This window comes from Podarcis raffonei, chromosome 1 (assembly GCF_027172205.1).
Source record: "Podarcis raffonei isolate rPodRaf1 chromosome 1, rPodRaf1.pri, whole genome shotgun sequence".
Classification (NCBI taxonomy): Eukaryota; Metazoa; Chordata; class Lepidosauria; order Squamata; family Lacertidae; genus Podarcis; species Podarcis raffonei.
The window spans coordinates 15,291,495-15,308,983 of NC_070602.1; the positions used below are offsets into that span (position 1 = coordinate 15,291,495).

General features: G+C 47.7%; 1 protein-coding gene across 2 annotated transcripts in view; it reads right to left on the reverse strand.

Moving 5' to 3' along the window:
* AMN (amnion associated transmembrane protein) overlaps nucleotides 1-17,489 on the reverse strand; it is a 74,147-nt gene that overhangs the window by 32,542 nt on the left and 24,116 nt on the right. For both annotated transcript variants that reach the window (XM_053368480.1, XM_053368394.1), the window contains exon 4: nucleotides 165-252. In XM_053368480.1, coding sequence (XP_053224455.1) covers nucleotides 165-252 — 88 coding nt within the window. The remainder of the gene's footprint in view (nucleotides 1-164; nucleotides 253-17,489) is intronic.

Sequence of the window (17,489 nt, forward strand, 5' to 3'; positions counted from 1 at the left end):
CCCAATTATGAAAAGGAAAGCTAGTTTTGAAACTTTGGGGGAGGGGGCTCCAGGGGAAAGTTAATTATGACTGGGAGAATGACTCGTGAGCAGCAGCGTAACGGAGGCATATTCTCTCTGCGCTTAATTTGCATGACTAATGAACGGTAGGTCGAGCACAATACCTGTCTCACATCCTGGATCAAAACTGCCGTCGAAGGCTGCAAACCCAGCACCAGGGGCCAGGATGAATTCTCCATCCAGTGGGATGTACTGAAAAAACAAACAAAAGGAAGAAAGGTTGCATCTTGGGGCTCTGTTCTGCCTGAGCCGGCCTCATAACTGAGCGACGTTAACAACATTCTTACACGGCTCCTCTCCGTAAATCCTTTCCACGCATGATGAGCTTTAATAATATAGGGCTGTACCCAGAATCCTCTGTCCGCTAGCCCAAGGGCTGTTGGGTTAGTGGACGGGTGAATTTGCTTATTGCAGAATGAAGGAATCCAACACAGCCGCTGCGCTAGACGAAAACTATTAGGCAACTGATTGCGCTCTCTAAGGCCGATCGCCGAAGAATTGATGCTTTTGAATTATGGTGCTGGAGGAGACTCTTGAGAGTCCCATGGAGTGCAAGAAGATCAAACCTATCTATTCTTAAGGAAATCAGCCCTGAGTGTTCACTGGAAGGACAGATCCTGAAGCTGAGGCTCCAATACTTTGGCTACCTCATGAGAAGAGAAGACTCCCTGGAAAAGACCCTGATGTTGGGAAAGATGGAGGGCACAAGGAGAAGGAGACGACAGAGGCCGAGATGGTTGGACAGTGTTCTCGAAGCTACCAACATGAGTTTGACCAAACTGTGGGAGGCAGTGGAAGACAGGAGTGCCTGGCATGCTCTGGTCCAGGGGGTCACAAAGAGTCAGACACACCTGAACGACTAAACAACAACAAATTGCACAGCAAAGTTAACCTGCTTGCATTTCTCTTGTGCAATAACGTTCCCTGGAGCAAAACATTTCATGTACTGCTAAGTGACTTCAACTTGGCACTACATTGGGTACAACCCATAGATTCATGGATTGATTCGTTCTCAAAGGCCAGCCCACATAGTCTGAAGTGCAGTAGAGTCCCACGCCAAGCCAGAGGACTCAAAGTTTGCACAAATATGATGTTGACTTTTGCTGTCTGGGTGTCAGAGTGCACATCCACTCTTCTGCTTGCCCCATGCTTAGAAAGCATGGGTCCAAGAGGTTTTCTGCTGGCTCTGTGCTTTCTAGACATGGGTCCAAGAGGATTTTTGTTTGCCCTGCTGCATTCCCCAGGAAAACATACTCTTTACTGCTAAACCAGAGCAACCATCAATTTGCAGAAAACCCGGTGGACGTTTCCTGCGATTCAGCAGTAAAGAACAGGTTTTCCCTGGAGAAAGCAGTAGGACAAGTGCTCCCTCCTCCCCTGTCTCATGCTCTCTCCTTTCCTGTTGGGCTGAGATTCTCTCCTTTCTATTAGGGAGCAAAGGGCAGGTTGTTATTGCTTTGCAAACCAGCTCAGGGATGAAGCACTCTCCGGTGCATGCAGAAGTTCAAGGCTTAGCATCTCCAGTTCAAAGAATAAGATAGCAGGTGGTAGAAAAACCATTTGCCTAAGACCCTGGAGGATCCCTGCCGGTCAGGTTAGACCATGGATAGGCAGCCTAAGGCCTGGGGGCCGGATCTGGCCCAATTGCCTTCTAAATCTGGCCCACAGACGGTCCAGGAATCAGTGTGTTTTTACATGAGTAGAATGTGTGCTTTTATTTAAAAGGCATCTCTGGGTTATTTGTGGGGCATAGGAATTGATTCATATATATTTTTCAAAATATAGTCCAGCCCCCCCCCCAAGGTCTGAGGGACAGTGGACCGGCCCCCTGCTGAAAAAGTTTGCTGGCCCCTGGGGTAGACAATCCCCAACTAGATAGAAAAGCTATCTGCTTTGGTGGAAGGCAGCTTTGGGTCACTGAGGCCCAGGATCATTCATGTGGCACCAAACTGTGATTTGGCACGATGTCTGAATCAAGGCAGTATTTCTCCAAAGGTCAGACTCAGTGCTACCACAACCACACTGTAAAATTTCAAAACCCATAATAGAGCAAGACCTTGATTAGGCCAGCCAAAAGTGTCACAAAACAGCACACCAACTTTTGTATTCTAGATGGCAAAAGCTTGTACACTGTTTGGGGACATTTTAGTTGACCTAATAACCTAATATGGATTTTCGAATTCTCCTCAGGGGCCGAGGTGGCTACTTTTACCATGAAGTTTGCAATAGTTTGTGTCAAATGTCATTGGATGAGGAGTTTGGATTTGATACCCCGCTTTATCATTACCTGAAGGAGTCTCAAAGCAGGTAACATTCTCCTTTCCCTTCCTCCCCCACAACAAACACTCTGTGAGGTGAGTGGGGCTGAGAGACTTCAGAGAAGTGTGACTGGCCCAAGGTCACCCAGCAGCTGCATGTGGAGGAGCGGAGACGCGAACCCGGTTCCCCAGATTACGAGTCTACCGCTCTTAACCACTACACCACACTGGCTCTCGTCTCTGGATGATGACTCCCATCATGGCTGCCTACTGACCATGGGAACTGGAGTCCCAAACATCTGAATGGTGAAAGTTGGCTTGTATATTGAGCACATTTGGCAGGGCAGCATAAATTGGGGAGCGGAGGGAGCCCACTTTGTCCTTGCATAATAACCCAATGTGGCAACAGGCTAATCAGAGAGAGAGAGAGAGGTTGACCCACAGGTCCTGGAGGGTTCAAGCCCAAGTCTTCCCAGTTTCAAAAGTATCCAGGACACCACACCAGAAAAAAGCTGATGGGAAAAGGGCAGGGAAGAATTAAGTTCTTAAAGCTGATACCTCCTGCTATGGAGTCGTTTTAATTTGGTTCCTCCGAGCCAAGAGCTCTCTCTGCTTCGCTCCGCCTGCAGTCGTGCCAGAGCTGTCCTGCTCTCCTGTCACAGACTGCATCATCAGAGCATGCTGTTCTGCAATGCTGGAAGCACTTGGGAGTGCTGCAAAGAGCTCATTTGCAATCAAGCCTCTGTGACGGCGCTGATTGGGCCCCGAGTTCCCTTCTCCCGCCATAAAGCGAGAGCAAGAGCCATTTAGCTAGCCTGGCGCTGATTAAGGTGCCTCTTGGGGGAATGTGGGACTCTTAATATAGAAGCTTCCAGCATGTCTCTTTGCCCTGGACCACATCTCTGGGATTAAAACTGGGGAAGGAAAAGAAGAAGAAATGTAGATTCCGCTGTTACCCAGTTAATTACTTTCGGTCTGTTTCCAGCTGCCTTCGCCTGTCCTCGCCAGCGCTCACCTGCAGGTGGCAGCAGTTGGTCAGAGCTATCTGTACTGTCTAGAATGAGGCGCAATTTCCCTTTCCAGCTGGGGGAGGAAAAAAGGTAATTTAAGGATAAAGAGGCTGGGCCTGTGTCTTCTGGCTACCAATTCAGAAAAACCGTACACCTTTTTCGTACATAGGGGAAATTGGGCATGATCAAAGGGAAGAAAGGAAAGGGGTGCTGAGGCCATAAGCTGCACTCGTGGGCTCTTGCACTAGCCGGCACGTGTGTTTTAATGTTGTGCAACAGAGAAATCCAACGCAACAATTGCGCTAGTGGAAACGGTGTGTTGCTAAGAACCGTCTAGAACAGCAGCATAGCGGACACAGCAGCCTGCAGCTGGGAAAGCAGCAAAGCAGTTGAGTTCCCTGTTGCATCTTCTTTCCTCTGGTTACATTTAATCCTTGCTGTGTGATGAATGTCGGAAATGGAGAACTTGTAGCCCAACAGAAATCGGTGGACCCCAACTCCCATCAGCCTGAGCCAGCATGGCCAATGGTCTGGGATGTGGGAGTTGTTGTTGTTGTTTAGTCGTTCAGTTGTGTCTGACTCTTTGTGACCCCCTGGACCAGAGCATGCCAGGCACTCCTGTCTTCCACTGCCTCCCACAGTTTGGTCAAACTCATGCTGGTAGCTTCGTGAACACTGTCTAAGCATCTCGTCCTCTGTCGTCCCCTTCTCCTTGTGCCCTCCATCTTTCCCAACATCAGGGTCTTTTCCAGGGAGTCTTCTCTTCTCATGAGGTGGCCAAAGTATTGGAGCCTCAGCTTCAGGATCTGTCCTTCCAGTGAGCACTCAGGGCTGATTTCCTTAAGAATGGATCGGTTTGATCTTCTTGCAGTCCATGGGACTCCCAAGAGTCTCCTCCAGCACCAGAATTCAAAAGCATCAATTGCCTCTTGCCCTTTTCTTACACAAGCTTGTGGACTTCCACAGGCAAGACATTGCTGGTAACATCCTCTTCAAGTCCAGAGGACTCCCTATGCGATTTTCATGCTCAATTTTACTTCCTTACCAAGTAGCATTGATTGCAAACAGCATCTCCAAATGGACCTAAATGTGGAAGTTGACGTCTGGAGTCATAATGACGTCAGGTTATTGGCAGGTGAGAGGCTCCTCCCACTTGCCAAAGATGGCCCATGGAGGGTGGAGGTAAGGATTTGACCTGCCAGCCAGCTCCAGCTTCCCATCTTTACTCCAAGACACTATGGGAAATACTTTATTTTATTTTATTTTATTATTTTTAAATTGAATAAAATTGTAACTCCCAGACCCAGCTGCTTGCCATAGGGCTTAGAACCTGGCTGAGCATGACAGAGCCCAAAATCAAGCGCTGGACCCAAGCCTTAACTTTATCCAATTTATCTAAGCCGTTTTTCACGCCATCCTGCTGACTGACTTGAATCACCGCAGCAATGCATTCTGCTCTGTCCTCCTGAGAAGTCTTAAGATACCCTGAGCTGTCAGAATCCTTCTGTTGGCTGTCCATAGCTGTGACCGTGGCAGCGCTCATAAATCTCTGCGCAGGACACCGTAACACTGACCCAGCATTTCAGGAAAAATCTGCCTTCCTGTGATTTATAGCAGGAGCTCCACGGATCAGAGGCAAGGAGAGACTTTGCTGGGTTCTTTACAGCTCCAGAAAGGGGGCTCACCCCACAAGCTGCAGGGAGCCTGTTCTTGCAGAGAACAGAACCGCCTGGAGAGAAATAAGGAGACAGCAGGTTCCGAAGCAAGCAAAACATAAAGTGACCCAGGGGCGCCATTTTGGATTTCTGCAGGGAGGTGGGAAACGATGGGAGTGGAGCAAGATAGGGAGAAAGGTTCAAAGGCTGTAGTGCCTTTGTTCATCAGGGGGGATCTGTGTACCCTGAGAACATTTCTTGCAGCTACTCTTCATACTGCAACATCTTAATTTATTTCATTTACGAATTGCTTCCTACGAAACACCTCACAGGAATTGAACAATAAGAACATCAACCATGAATACATATTTGTACAGCCGTTTCATATATAGTAGAGCATGTTGTTGTTTAGTCGTTCAGTCGTGTCCGACTCTCTGTGACCCCATGGACCAGAGCACGCCAGACACTCCTGTCTTCCACTGCCTCCCACAGTCTGGTCAAACTCATGCTGGTAGCTCTGAGAACACTGTCCAACCATCTTGTCCTCTGTTGTCCCCTTCTCCTTGTGCCCTCCATCTTTCCCAACCTCAGACTCCTTTCCTGGGAGTCTTCTCTGCTCATGAGGTGGCCAAAGTATTGGAGCCTCAGCTTTAGGATCTGTCCTTCCATTTAAAGACTATTTGCAGAAACACTGTAAAATTAATGAATGTTAAAATGATGTTGGTTTGAAAATAAGCGGCATTAGCAACAAAGTTAATATGAATATGCAAAAATGGATTGATAATGGATGAAAATATTGAGTTATAATATGTTAAGATATAGAGTTAAGATAAATGAAAGAGGGTAAGGATTTGTTGATTTAATTATGTAAATGGGAATACAAAAAGGGGAGGTGCGAGGAGGTCAAGGAAACAAGCTAATGAGTTTAAAGATTAAAAAAATGGATTTGTTTTTAATGTTTTCTTATTTATTCGGGTTTTTTTGCATTCTGTATTTTTATTCTTTTTTCTCTCTTTTCTATTTTATGTATTTTTGTATGTTTTTTTATTTCTTTCTTTTTATATGCTTTCTTTCTATTCTGTAAATCTTTGTTTTTTGTAAAATCTCAATAATTTTTTTATTAAAAAAAAAAGGATCTGTCCTTCCAATGAGCACTCAGGGCTGATTTCCTTCAGAATGGATAGGTTTGATCTTCTTGCACTCCATGGGACTCTCAAGAGTCTCCTCCAGCACCATAATTCAAAAGCATCAATTCTTCGGCGATCAGCCTTCTTTATGGTCCAGCTCTCACTTCCATACATCACTACTGGGAAAACCATAGCTTTAACTATACGGACTGTGCTGGTCCTGGTAGTTAATCATAGAATCCTAGAGTTGGAAGAGACCACAAGGGCCATCGAGTCCAACCCCCTGCCAAGCAGGAAACACCATCAGAGCACTCCTGACATATGGTTGTCAAGCCTCTGCTTAAAGACCTCCAAAGAAGGAGACTCCACCACACTCCTTGGCAGCAAATTCCACTGTCGAACAGCTCTTACTGTCAGGAAGTTCTTCCTAATGTTTAGGTGGAATCTTCTTTCTTGTAGTTTGAATCCATTGCTCCGTGTCCGCTTCTCTGGAGCAGCAGAAAACAACCTTTCTCCCTCCTCTATGTGACATCCTTTTATATATTTGAACATGGCTATCATATCACCCCTTAACCTCCTCTTCTCCAGGCTAAACATGCCCAGCTCCCTTAGCCATTCCTCATAAGGCATTGTTTCCAGACCTTTGACCATTTTGGTTGCCCTCCTCTGGACACGTTCCAGTTTGTCAGTGTCCTTCTTGAACTGTGGTGCCCAGAACTGGACACGGACCAGGAGGCAAGGACCAAGTCCAGTCCGTGGTCGATGAAGCAATATGAAGGCAGTCCATAAAAGTTGAAGCTGGGTGCTGGGCAGGGTTCAGGCAGGGGCTGACAACCACCGACGTTGCTCCAAGACTGGGGCTGGCTGGCTTTTATCTGCCCCGAGGCATAGGGTGGTCCCGATCCTCAGGTGACTTGCCTCTCCTGGCCTGGAGGCGAGCACTCCTCCTGTGGGAACTTAGTTCCCTCCGCCTCTCTGCCCTGAGCCTCTGCAGCTCAGGAGAGGCTGAAGGGTTACCGGACCCAGAGGCAACCCCAGCTTCCCCTGATGGGGCTGAGAGTGGAGCACTTGAAGGCAATGGGTCCTCCATCGCCTCAGGAGCCAGAGCAGACTCAGCTGGTGTCTGCACCTGAGGATCCAGCACAGGTGAGGACCCTTCAGGCTCATGCCCCAACCCCAGCTCAGCTGGTTCTGGAGGCAGGGGATCCTGTGCAGGCTGGGATTCCTCAGGTTCAGCATCTGAATCCGAATCCCAGGCCATCACACGGACCTTTGTTGGCAAGGTGATGTCTCTGCTTTTTAAGATGCTGTCTAGGTTTGTCTAGTAGAGCATGGGGCTCTTAATCTCAGGGTTGTGGGTTTGAGCCCCACATTGGGCAAAAGATCCCTGCACAGATGACTGTCATGGACTGGCTGGACGCAGAGGAGTGGTGGCAGGCACCAGCTGGGGAACCAGCAAGGGAAGAAGGCTCAGAGCCAGGGCACTGGTGGTGGGACAACGATGAGTGGTCAGAGGGAGAAGAGGGAGTGGACTGGGAGGAAGAGGTGATGGAAGCTGAAGAGGCAACAGGGTTTAGTGAGCAGGGAGAGGCTGGAGTAGAGTATTGGCAAAACCTATTGGTGTTTCGCAACTTTCTGAATAGTTGCAGGACCTTAGCCAGCCCTAGCAGAGTAAACGCAGAATCCACGGAAGCAACTGGCGACTTGGCTGCAGATAGGATAGATGAAGCAGGAACCAGGAACTTGTAGTTAGGTGTTTATTATATACAGTGGACTATTTACAGGAACAGAACAGAACACGGATCCTTGACTAGCTCTCTCTCACACAACTCTCAACTCCTGAACTCAACCTCATACTAACACATTCCAGTTAGTAGGCCATTAATCATTATTGCCGTGAGAGAGCTTGACCAATCATGGAGCTGTCTCCATGCGTCTGTATTACCAGGCAGACTTACTCCTTCACATTGCCTTGGCTGTCGGCCAAACCCTAATTGACTCTGTGTGCGTAGCTGCACGTATTCAGATTCCCAACATAGAGGACAGTCCAGACTTAGAGGCAGAAGAAGAGAGGGGCCAGGAGACAGAGATGAGGCAGGCTGCTGAAGAAGCCAGGGAGCTTCCCCCTTCTTGCTGTGACCAGTTCCTTTCCTCACTGGTCTCCCAAGAGTAGACCCATAAAATTCACAAGCATTCTGAATTTACACTGTGCAAGTAGAAGTGGATAGCCAAGGAAGACGCTCTATTCCACTGCAAGATTCTGCAGATGCATCTCTATTTTAAAATCATGAATTACAGCCTTGGAAGAACACTAATGAATATTATTAATTGGAGTTAATTGCAATGCAGCAGATATGAATAGTCATAATTGCGGCATATAAATATTCAGCGTGTTTACTTTAAACATATAGATAGTTTTATTGCACACTCTGAATGTTCTACCCAGGATGAATGTGCTATTTTTAGGGATCTCCATATTTTTTTTAAGAATGACAGAATTCTCTCAGTTCTCCCTTCGGCAGTAAATGCAAAGCCCTTCTTCCACTAGCGATGGTGGCTATGCTCTGCCTCCAAGGCTGGCCCAAGACATTTCAGCACCTGAGGCAAACCACAAAATGGTGCCTCCTTTGGCCAGGGAAGAAGGAGCGAGTGAAGGTCTACATCAGGAGGAAGAGGAGAATAAAGACATCGGAAAGGAGGAGGGAGTAAAAATCTACATTGGGAACACAGGGAGGATCAAATCAACCTCACTTGGGGGTTGGAGAGGGAATCAAAGGCTGTTGTGGGCGGCACTCTGAATCATGCCAAGTGGGTGCAGAGCCTAGGAGAAGCCAGAGGGCAGCCCCAGCCATTTCCTATGGTGTGGTGGTTAAGAGAGGTGGACTCGTAATCTGGTGAACCGGGTTCGCTTCCCCGCTCCTCCACATGCAGCTACTGGGTGACCTTGGGCTAGTCACACTTCTCTGAAGTCTCTCAGCTCCACTCACCTCACAGAGTGTTTGTTGTGAGGGAGGAAGGGAAGGGAGAATGTTAGCTGCTTTGAGACTCCTTCAGGTAGCGATAAAGTAGGATATCAAATCCAAACTCCTCCTCCTCCTCCTCCTCTTCTTCTTCTTCTCCTCCTCCTCCTCCTCCTCCTCCCTGGGAGGAGACCAGCAGCACCTCCTATTCACCAAGAGGCAGATCAAGTTTCCAAGGAGCCCAGCGCACCACAGCCATCACTGTTCAGACTTCAAGGCTGAAACAGAATCCCAGGACATCTGCCTCTCCCGTTGTGACAAGCTCCCTCTTTCCCAGGGTCTCCAAGAACACACAGGATAATGAGGAGAGCAGAACAGGGACCAGAAGTGCACAGACACAGTTTGAGACTGCTTGGGAAACATCCAGGATAGGAGGAGTCTTAGAAAGGGTGGAAGGCAACTGGCAAGTCCCCCATAAGGGCTACTGGGAAGGGTTGCTGGGTTGCACGTTCGTTTCCTCGAACAGTTAACTTCAGTGGCAACTGCCTCTGCTTCTTCACGCTGACCTGCATCTGCCTGGCTTGCTTTCCCTGCTCACAACATGTGAACCGCCCTGAGACCTCTGGGTATAGGGCGGTATATAAATTCAATCAACAACAACAACATTGAAGGAACAAAGCAAGAGCACCAGCAATGCGCTCATTCACAGTAAACCACAGTATGGCGGAAAGCCTGGCTTATTGTTGCAGGTCAATGCAGGCTGGAGGAGAAAGAGAGAATTCAGATATGTAAACAGGAGCTGTGATCTGTACACCTCTGCAAATGTGCTTGGGCAGGTTTTAATCTTCCACTAGCAGGAATGTGGCTGATGGCTCTAATGGCATTCCTGTTAGAATCCCACTAGCACAGCTATGTGCCACCAGCCAGCCAGCCCCCCCCCCCCAAACATGGATGAGGCTGGACGCACTGAAAGGCATTAATAAACAGATAAAAAATCCCAGTAATGATGAAGCTTAATGGCTTCTACTGAATGAGCAGAACAGGCGCAGCCTGCCAGATCCCATAAAAATGACCAGGCAATGTGTTGCAGACCGTGGTGGTGCAATAAATGACCGAAGAACCAGCAGGGCAGGCTGAGGAAATTCTGGTGTCACTTGAGATCTGGAAGCGATGAGATGGCCTTCTTCCTAGAAACACTCCTGCCCTCTCTGAGAGCTCAGAGTTCTTTGACGGGGTGTGTCAGTCATGGGATTCCACAGAAGCCACGTGCTCGGCATCAGGAGCGAAGTGCCTGGACCCGGAGGAGCAGGTGGCAATTTGCTGCCCTTTGAGCCACCAGGACTGACTGCCAGAAAAGACAACTGTGGTTAATTTATTGCCAGCTAAGAGCTGGCTGCTGAGAAGTGTCTGCTTCTAGCTACATACTTTATATTCCCTGCCATTAACAGAAATGAGGTGTTTGGATTCTGCAACTCTGTGTCTGTGCCTGAGTGCGAATGGTCACTTGAGAAACGGACCCTTCCAGGAAGAGATGTTGTAGAATTTCAGCGGAAACGGGAGTGGAAACTGCTGGTGTTCACTTACTCCTCCCACGTCCAGAACAGAAATCAATCCAGCAACTACGATCAATAATTGCTGTTGCTGTTTTCAGTCCACAAAGGACTGAATTGCTTACCCACTCCCCATCGCCTGCCCAATTTGCATTGTGTTTCCTTTGCCCTGAAATGGACGGTGTCGAATAGCGTAACGATAACTGCATGAATAATTATGTGGAATTCCACCAGAGTGGACTGCAAGGCAAATAATGTAGTTTTATCAGAAGCTGGACTGCAGCAGGAAAGAAACAGCACTGCTTATGAGGAACATAGGTCAGGATTGAAATCAGTATCATAGCTATGCATGTATATATCCATATATTTCATTCATTTATCCATGCTCTACAGCAGCCTTTGCCAACCAGACCCCCTCCTGGTGCTGTTTGACATTGCATTCAACATGCATCTGTACTCAATATGCCAGAGGATTTCAACCATTTTTGAGTCCACAGCTCCCTTGACCAACTACATTCTTTCTGCAGCACCCTGTGGGGCTCAGGAGTCCACTTATGTCACCCCTTGCCTGCACAGCTGGCAGCCTTGCAATCTTTTTCAACACCCTTGTGGAGTGTTCCCTCAGCCTCCTCTCCTCTCCCCTCTCCTTGGGAGTCCTCTGGGCCCCCTCCCCAAAGAAAGGTGCCTCCTCACACTGCCCCACAGGGGAATCACACATGAGGAGAATGCTTTTTCACTCAGCTCCTGTTTGCGGGCTTCTCACTGATGCATTTGGTTGGCCACTTTGAGAAGAGGATGTTGGGCTAGATCCATCTTACGCTCTTACATTTCATTAAATTTATCCAACAAAACCTGAAGGCCTTGTGTGTACCAGTTGTGCTTTGCTATGGGGACAGTTGGGGTCTTGTGGAGTGGGATTCTGGCTCCACTCTGAAAGGAAATTTCCCCCTCCTTTCTTTTGAAAATCTCTTCATTTGGCTTGGCCCGGCTTGGCCTCTCTTTGAAAGCCTCTGAATTTTTCTTCTTCTTTGCAGTGCCACACAAAAAAAGAGCACATCTGAAAATATAGACCATTAGGCAGCCCAAGCCAGTTTTTGGCTGTCATTTACTCTTACGCAACCTGATGGAGCAATCTTCTCGACACTGGGCCGCTGCCAATCGTGGAATTGATGTTCATTTTGCTGGGAGCACTGCTGCTAAATGATGTATTGATCAAACTCAGGAAGGAAGGGTTTGGAGCAGAAATACCCTATATTTATATGCCCAAATTTTCTGCTGCTCAGAAGCAAATGAAAAAAAGAGGAAAAAAACCCATATACCCTCCTCCTTTCATGCACACCAGCACACCACTGCCTTTGCTAAGCAGCTGGCAGTACGGTTTTTTAAATCGTCCTTTACAAAGCAACAAAAGCAGCACTGTTTATCTCTGATGTGATCTCTGGTGTTGCTGCACATGATGGGAGGGTGAGACAACATGGGCAGATGAACTGCTGGGGGAGGGATGTGTCCTACTTTACAGAGGACCATTCTCTAGTTGATGGGCTGTCTGGCCCAAGACCTCTTGAAAGGTCGAGAAGCTTTGAGAGCAGATGGGCCTTGAAGTGACTCACCAGCAATTAGCACCTGGGCAGGTGACGGACCACCTGGTCATGGCCTTTTCCACTGTGCCAAAATGTGCTGCATTTCTATTGTATGGGAGTAGAACTGATGGGAGTTGTGGCCAAAAACATCTGCAGACTTCGGATTCCTTGAATAATATCTCCTTCTTCCAAGAGGACCTTGTGAACTATAGCTGTTTAACAGGGCTTTTACATATCTCACTGCATTTGTAAAACACCGAGAGGGTCCTTCTAAGTGACTCAGTGGGGCACTAAATATCAGAAAATAAAGTTTGGGGTGTTAGGGGAGGTAGGACCTCCGTTAGGGGGACATATTGTGCCCCTTCTGGGGTAGCTTCTCCATCCTTGGTCCCCAGCACGCATTTAGCTCTCACCTGTGGCTCCTAGAAGCTGTCAGCATGTGACAGCGGCCATACCCTGGGACCGATTTGACTGGCCGGCTAAACCAGGTGAGGGTAGCTGATGGGTCTCAAACCCTCAGTGACTTCCCCTCCATGTGAAGACAGACTTCTGAGGATTGAGCAGACGAGACCAACAGCAGGCCCAACAGTTTGGAAGGCAGTTATACTGGCCTCGGCCCACTATACCTGAAGGAGCGTCTCCACCCCCATTGTTCTGCCCGGACACTGAGGTCCAGCGCCGAGGGCCTTCTGGCGGTTCCCTCGCTGCGAGAAGTCAAGTTACAGAGAACCAGGCAGAGGGCCTTCTTGGTGGTGGCACCCACCCTGTGGAATGCCCTCCCACCAGATGTCAAAGAGAAAAACAACTACCAGACTTTTAGAAGACATCTGAAGGCAGCCCTGTTTAGGGAAGCTTTTAATGTTTAATAGATCATTGTATTTTAATATTCTGTTGGAAGCTGCCCAGAGTGGCTGGGGAAACCCAGCCAGATAGATGGGGTATAAATAAATGATTATTATTATCATCATCATCATCATCATCATCATCATCATCACATTCTGCTCATGCTGTAGAGGGAAGTGAGGGGCAGATGGGGCTTGTCGACCTCAGAATTTAGCCCATCTAAGAGAAGGAAAACTCTGATCCCAAACCACTACCGCCTTGTGGGATATCTTTGGGAGAAGAAAGGTAGGTAAAAGGCAAAGGACCCCTGGACAGTTAAGTCCAGTCAAAGGCAACCATGGGATGCGGCGCTCATCTCCACTTTCAGGTCGAAGGAGCCGGCGTTTGTCCACAGACAGCTTTCTGGGTCATGTGGCCAGCATGACTAAACCGCTTCTGGTGCAACAGGACACCATGATGGAAGCCAGAGGGCACAGAAATGCTGTTTACTTTCCCACTGAAGGGTTACCTATTTATCTACTTGCACTGGCGTGCTTTCAAACTGCTAGGTTGGCAGGAGCTGGAACACAGCAATGGGAGCTCACTCCATTGCAGGGATTCGAACCGCTAACCTTTCGATTGGCAAGCCCAAGAGGCTCAGTGGTTTAGACCTCCTTCCGGCAACTACTGCAGCCAAGCTGTTGTATTGCTTTGCTTTCCTTTGTACCACATCAGCAAGCCCCAGAGAGGGGGGGGGTCTTGTCATCTGGGCAGCCCAGGACCTCCACACACACTGCCCAGGCTTGCACACTTCAGCTTGATTTCTCCCCCAGAGGCGCACTGTGTTGTCTCTCGAGACGGACGGATGCCAGCAACAACAACAACAACAAACTGGTTGCCCAGGTCCCTTGGACAGAAACTGCATCAGTTCAAGTCATATGAAACTAATGGAAGTTTGTAGTGTCGATTCACCCTTTGAGATAAGAGTGGGTCTGTACATGTCTCCAGAGGTAGAAACTAAGAGAGGGGATGTTTGACAGGGTATATTCACAACCTAGATTATTTCCTAGGACATGTCATGGGAAAAGTCAAGGCTGATTTCACCAGCTCTCTGGAGGAGTCACTGATGAAAGTTTCACTTCCAGGTAAGGATGGGTGACTGTCAGTTCAGGGCTCCACATTTCTGCATCAGTTTGTGAGGGATTTTTTTTAAAATAAAAAAATAGTCCTCACGAAAACCCAGCAGCATCTCAGTGCAGACTCCTCCCAGTACACACCTCTACATGCAGTGTTCCCTAAAACACATTTTTGAAAGCAATTTCTCCTTATACAAAGCATTTTTATGCTGTTTTCACTAATAATGTATATTTTGAATGTGCATTTTACCCTTGTATATGTATTTTTATACACCGTGAATAGGATTTATTGCAATCAATACAACTTGTTAATTGAAAGAAATAATTGTTTTGTACACGTTACTTGCCTCGAGAAAGGGGAATGCAAAAGTGTGAATTTTGAGGCATACCTGTGTTTCAATTCGCTTCAGGTTTCAGAAAATGAGAGACAATCAGGTTTGCTTTCAAAGGGAAACGGCATCAAATTCCTTCCCCAACCCTGACCCCCCCACCCCACCCCCCACTGGTAAATAGCCTCTGCCTGAGTTTGGATTCACCAGGTTGATGTGAATTGTCATAATCCCTTTCAGATCTCTGCTTCTTTTTAACCAGTATCCCCACTATTTTAGAGGAAAGTGGAAGGCTGAAAACATTTGAGGCCCTTAAGACTTCAGTGGAACATTTCAGCTGGGTAGGAGCTGCCTCTCTGGAGAGCAGTTGGCATTTCAAGATCAACCTTCCTGCTAGCTGAAGGATGCTGAAGAGAAGTTTGGTACATTCTTCCCATACCAATTAGGAGGCTAAGAATAAACTGCCGGGACCCCAAACTCTTGTTAGACGTTGTCACCTTCTGCCTCTTCCCCGGCAGCCATCTCTTCCCTTTGCTTTCCTCCTCCTTGCCTGCCTAAATAGCAAGGATGCAGTGTGCAATGGACCATTCCCTGAAGATGCTACTCAGAGGCCTTAGGTCTCTGGTTTGGGGTGGAATGGCTGAAAGAGTTGCTGGAGAGATACTCTATGTTTTTGGTCAACAGTTCAGGCCTCGTTATTTGCTCCTTTGTTTTCCTTCTTTGGCCATATCTTGATCCTGAGGGTTAGACGAAGAAATGCCAGACGAGCAGCTGTCAGCAACTCTTTCTTCAGAGGTATGAGCTGGAGCTACACGTACGCTTGCCCTTTATTTATAATGGAAGAGGGGGACGTGATTTGTCAATGCGGCGTTCGTGATCTACAAAAGCAAAGTCCCGAGAATTCGGAACAAGAGCAGGGAATTGTGTGTTGCTCGCCACGACCGCCTCTCACCTCCCCATCTGCCGCACAAAGGCGGAAGCAACTCCAGATATTGGCAGTCGCTGCCCAAGCTTATAAAAGGGGGGCCCCTCCTTGTCCTTACATCTGCAGAGCTTTCTCTTCCATAACGCCCCCATTCAGCAGCCATATGGTGCTTGTTCTATGGAATTGGCTTTTGCCCCTGCTTAAGCGACTTCTGCGCGAGAGTGAAACGAAGCCGTTGTGGGCACCCAAAGAGCCTCTTTGAATTCACAGCCTCAGGGCAGGGCTTAGATCCACGAAGGCTGCCAAGCCCTGGGGCACCAGGCTGCGACCTCTCGTTTGTCACAGGTCGGCTGAGGCAGCTTCACACATGCAGTCTAAGTCCACTGGGTTTCGTGTGCGGCTGATTCGCACGCCACCTTCCCTTGGTGTGCTGCACTTAAGGCTGTGCACCAGAAACTGTGAACGTAACGAACGTGTTGAGGAGTGTAAGACATCAGTAGGTTCATCAATGGGAATCTGAGGGCAGCATTCAGATGCCTTATGCTCTGCATCACTATTAGGAAGCCTCCTTACACTGAGTCAGACCACTGAGTGTTGTCAACCAGGGCCAGATTTAGGTTTGATGAGGCCCTAAGCTCCTGAAGGTCATGGGGCCCTTTATATGTCCAGCTGTCCTTTGTCAACAACAAATTGTCGCCATTTTTTGTGTTGAATATATGCTATATGGTAATTTATGGACCTAATAGGTATCGAAAGCCATTTGCACATGCAGAATGTTGTTGTTGTTGTTTAGTTGTGTCCAACTCTTCGTGACCCCATGGATCAGAGCACGCCAGGCACTCCTGTCTTCCACTGCCTCCCACAGTTTGGTCAAACTCATGCTGGTAGCTTCGAGAACACTGTCCAACCATCTCTCATGAGTTCTTTCATGTCTTTTGCATCTCACTCCAGCTAACAGATCACAAGGAGATGATTTAAAAAAAAACCCCAAAAGATCCCACCAGCCTGAAGTTTGCCTATTGTGGCTCTAAAGAAACAAAAGTCAGACTCTAGCTTTGCTTTGTAGTCTGCTAACAAATATATATGGTGAGCCTATCTTAGGGTGGTTGAATCTGCCAGTCATGGTTTCCCTCGGGTTCTCGTTTTTCCAGTCTTAAATTCAATTACCCACATTTCCACAGCAGGTTGTGATTTTTTTATTTTATTTTTAAAGAAATCCTCATGAAAATTCGTTTGCACAGTCGTTCCCAAACTCCCCTGCCCCCCTGCCCTTTGAAATAATTTGTTGAGGATCTTGGCAACCCATTTCATAATTTTGCTGCCTGTCATAGCAATTGTAATGTGCTGGATGCCGGACGATTTTTAAGCTTATTCTTACAGACATGCTGCAAACCACTTGGATGAAGCTCGCGGACCACAGTTTGGAACCCCTGCATTTGCATTTCTTTCTGGATTTCTGCTCATACGTATACACGTTTTTGTATGCAATTTGGCTTAATATACACCTTTTTCCTCTTTTTTTGCAAAGCAATTCTCTCTAATATAATGCAGTGTTTGTATGCTATTTTCAAGAATATATACCTTATATGCAGACCTTATCCTAGCACGTGCATTTTTGTATGCATTACTTGAGCTGGAGAACTTGCATTGCAAAATTCAGAGAAGGGTTTTCAAGAATGGCTTCTTTCGCTCTCCCCTGCTCCTGGCCTGCCCTATCCCTTTAACGCTTTAAAAAATAAATGGGTTGGGGGTGGCTAATGCTCTCATTGTCTCCTCTGTGCCTGTTTCAGAAATTAGGTTCGATTGGGGAGCTGCAGGTACTTGGAATCCTCGCAGGATTTAAGCTCTAAAAGGAAGCCCTGCAGGAGAGGAAGGAACTACCAGGGCCGTTTAAATGTTTAATGCCAGGCCTCCTCCTTGGAAATGTGAGGGGTGAACCAGTCAGCTGGGAAGCAAGTTCTGGCAGCCTGTTCCTCCATCACAGTTCCTATTAGATTTCCACTTGCAGCTGGTTTATGGGCCACTGTTAAAACGGGAGCGAGATTAATATAGGAAAGCGTGGCAGGCGTACGGAATT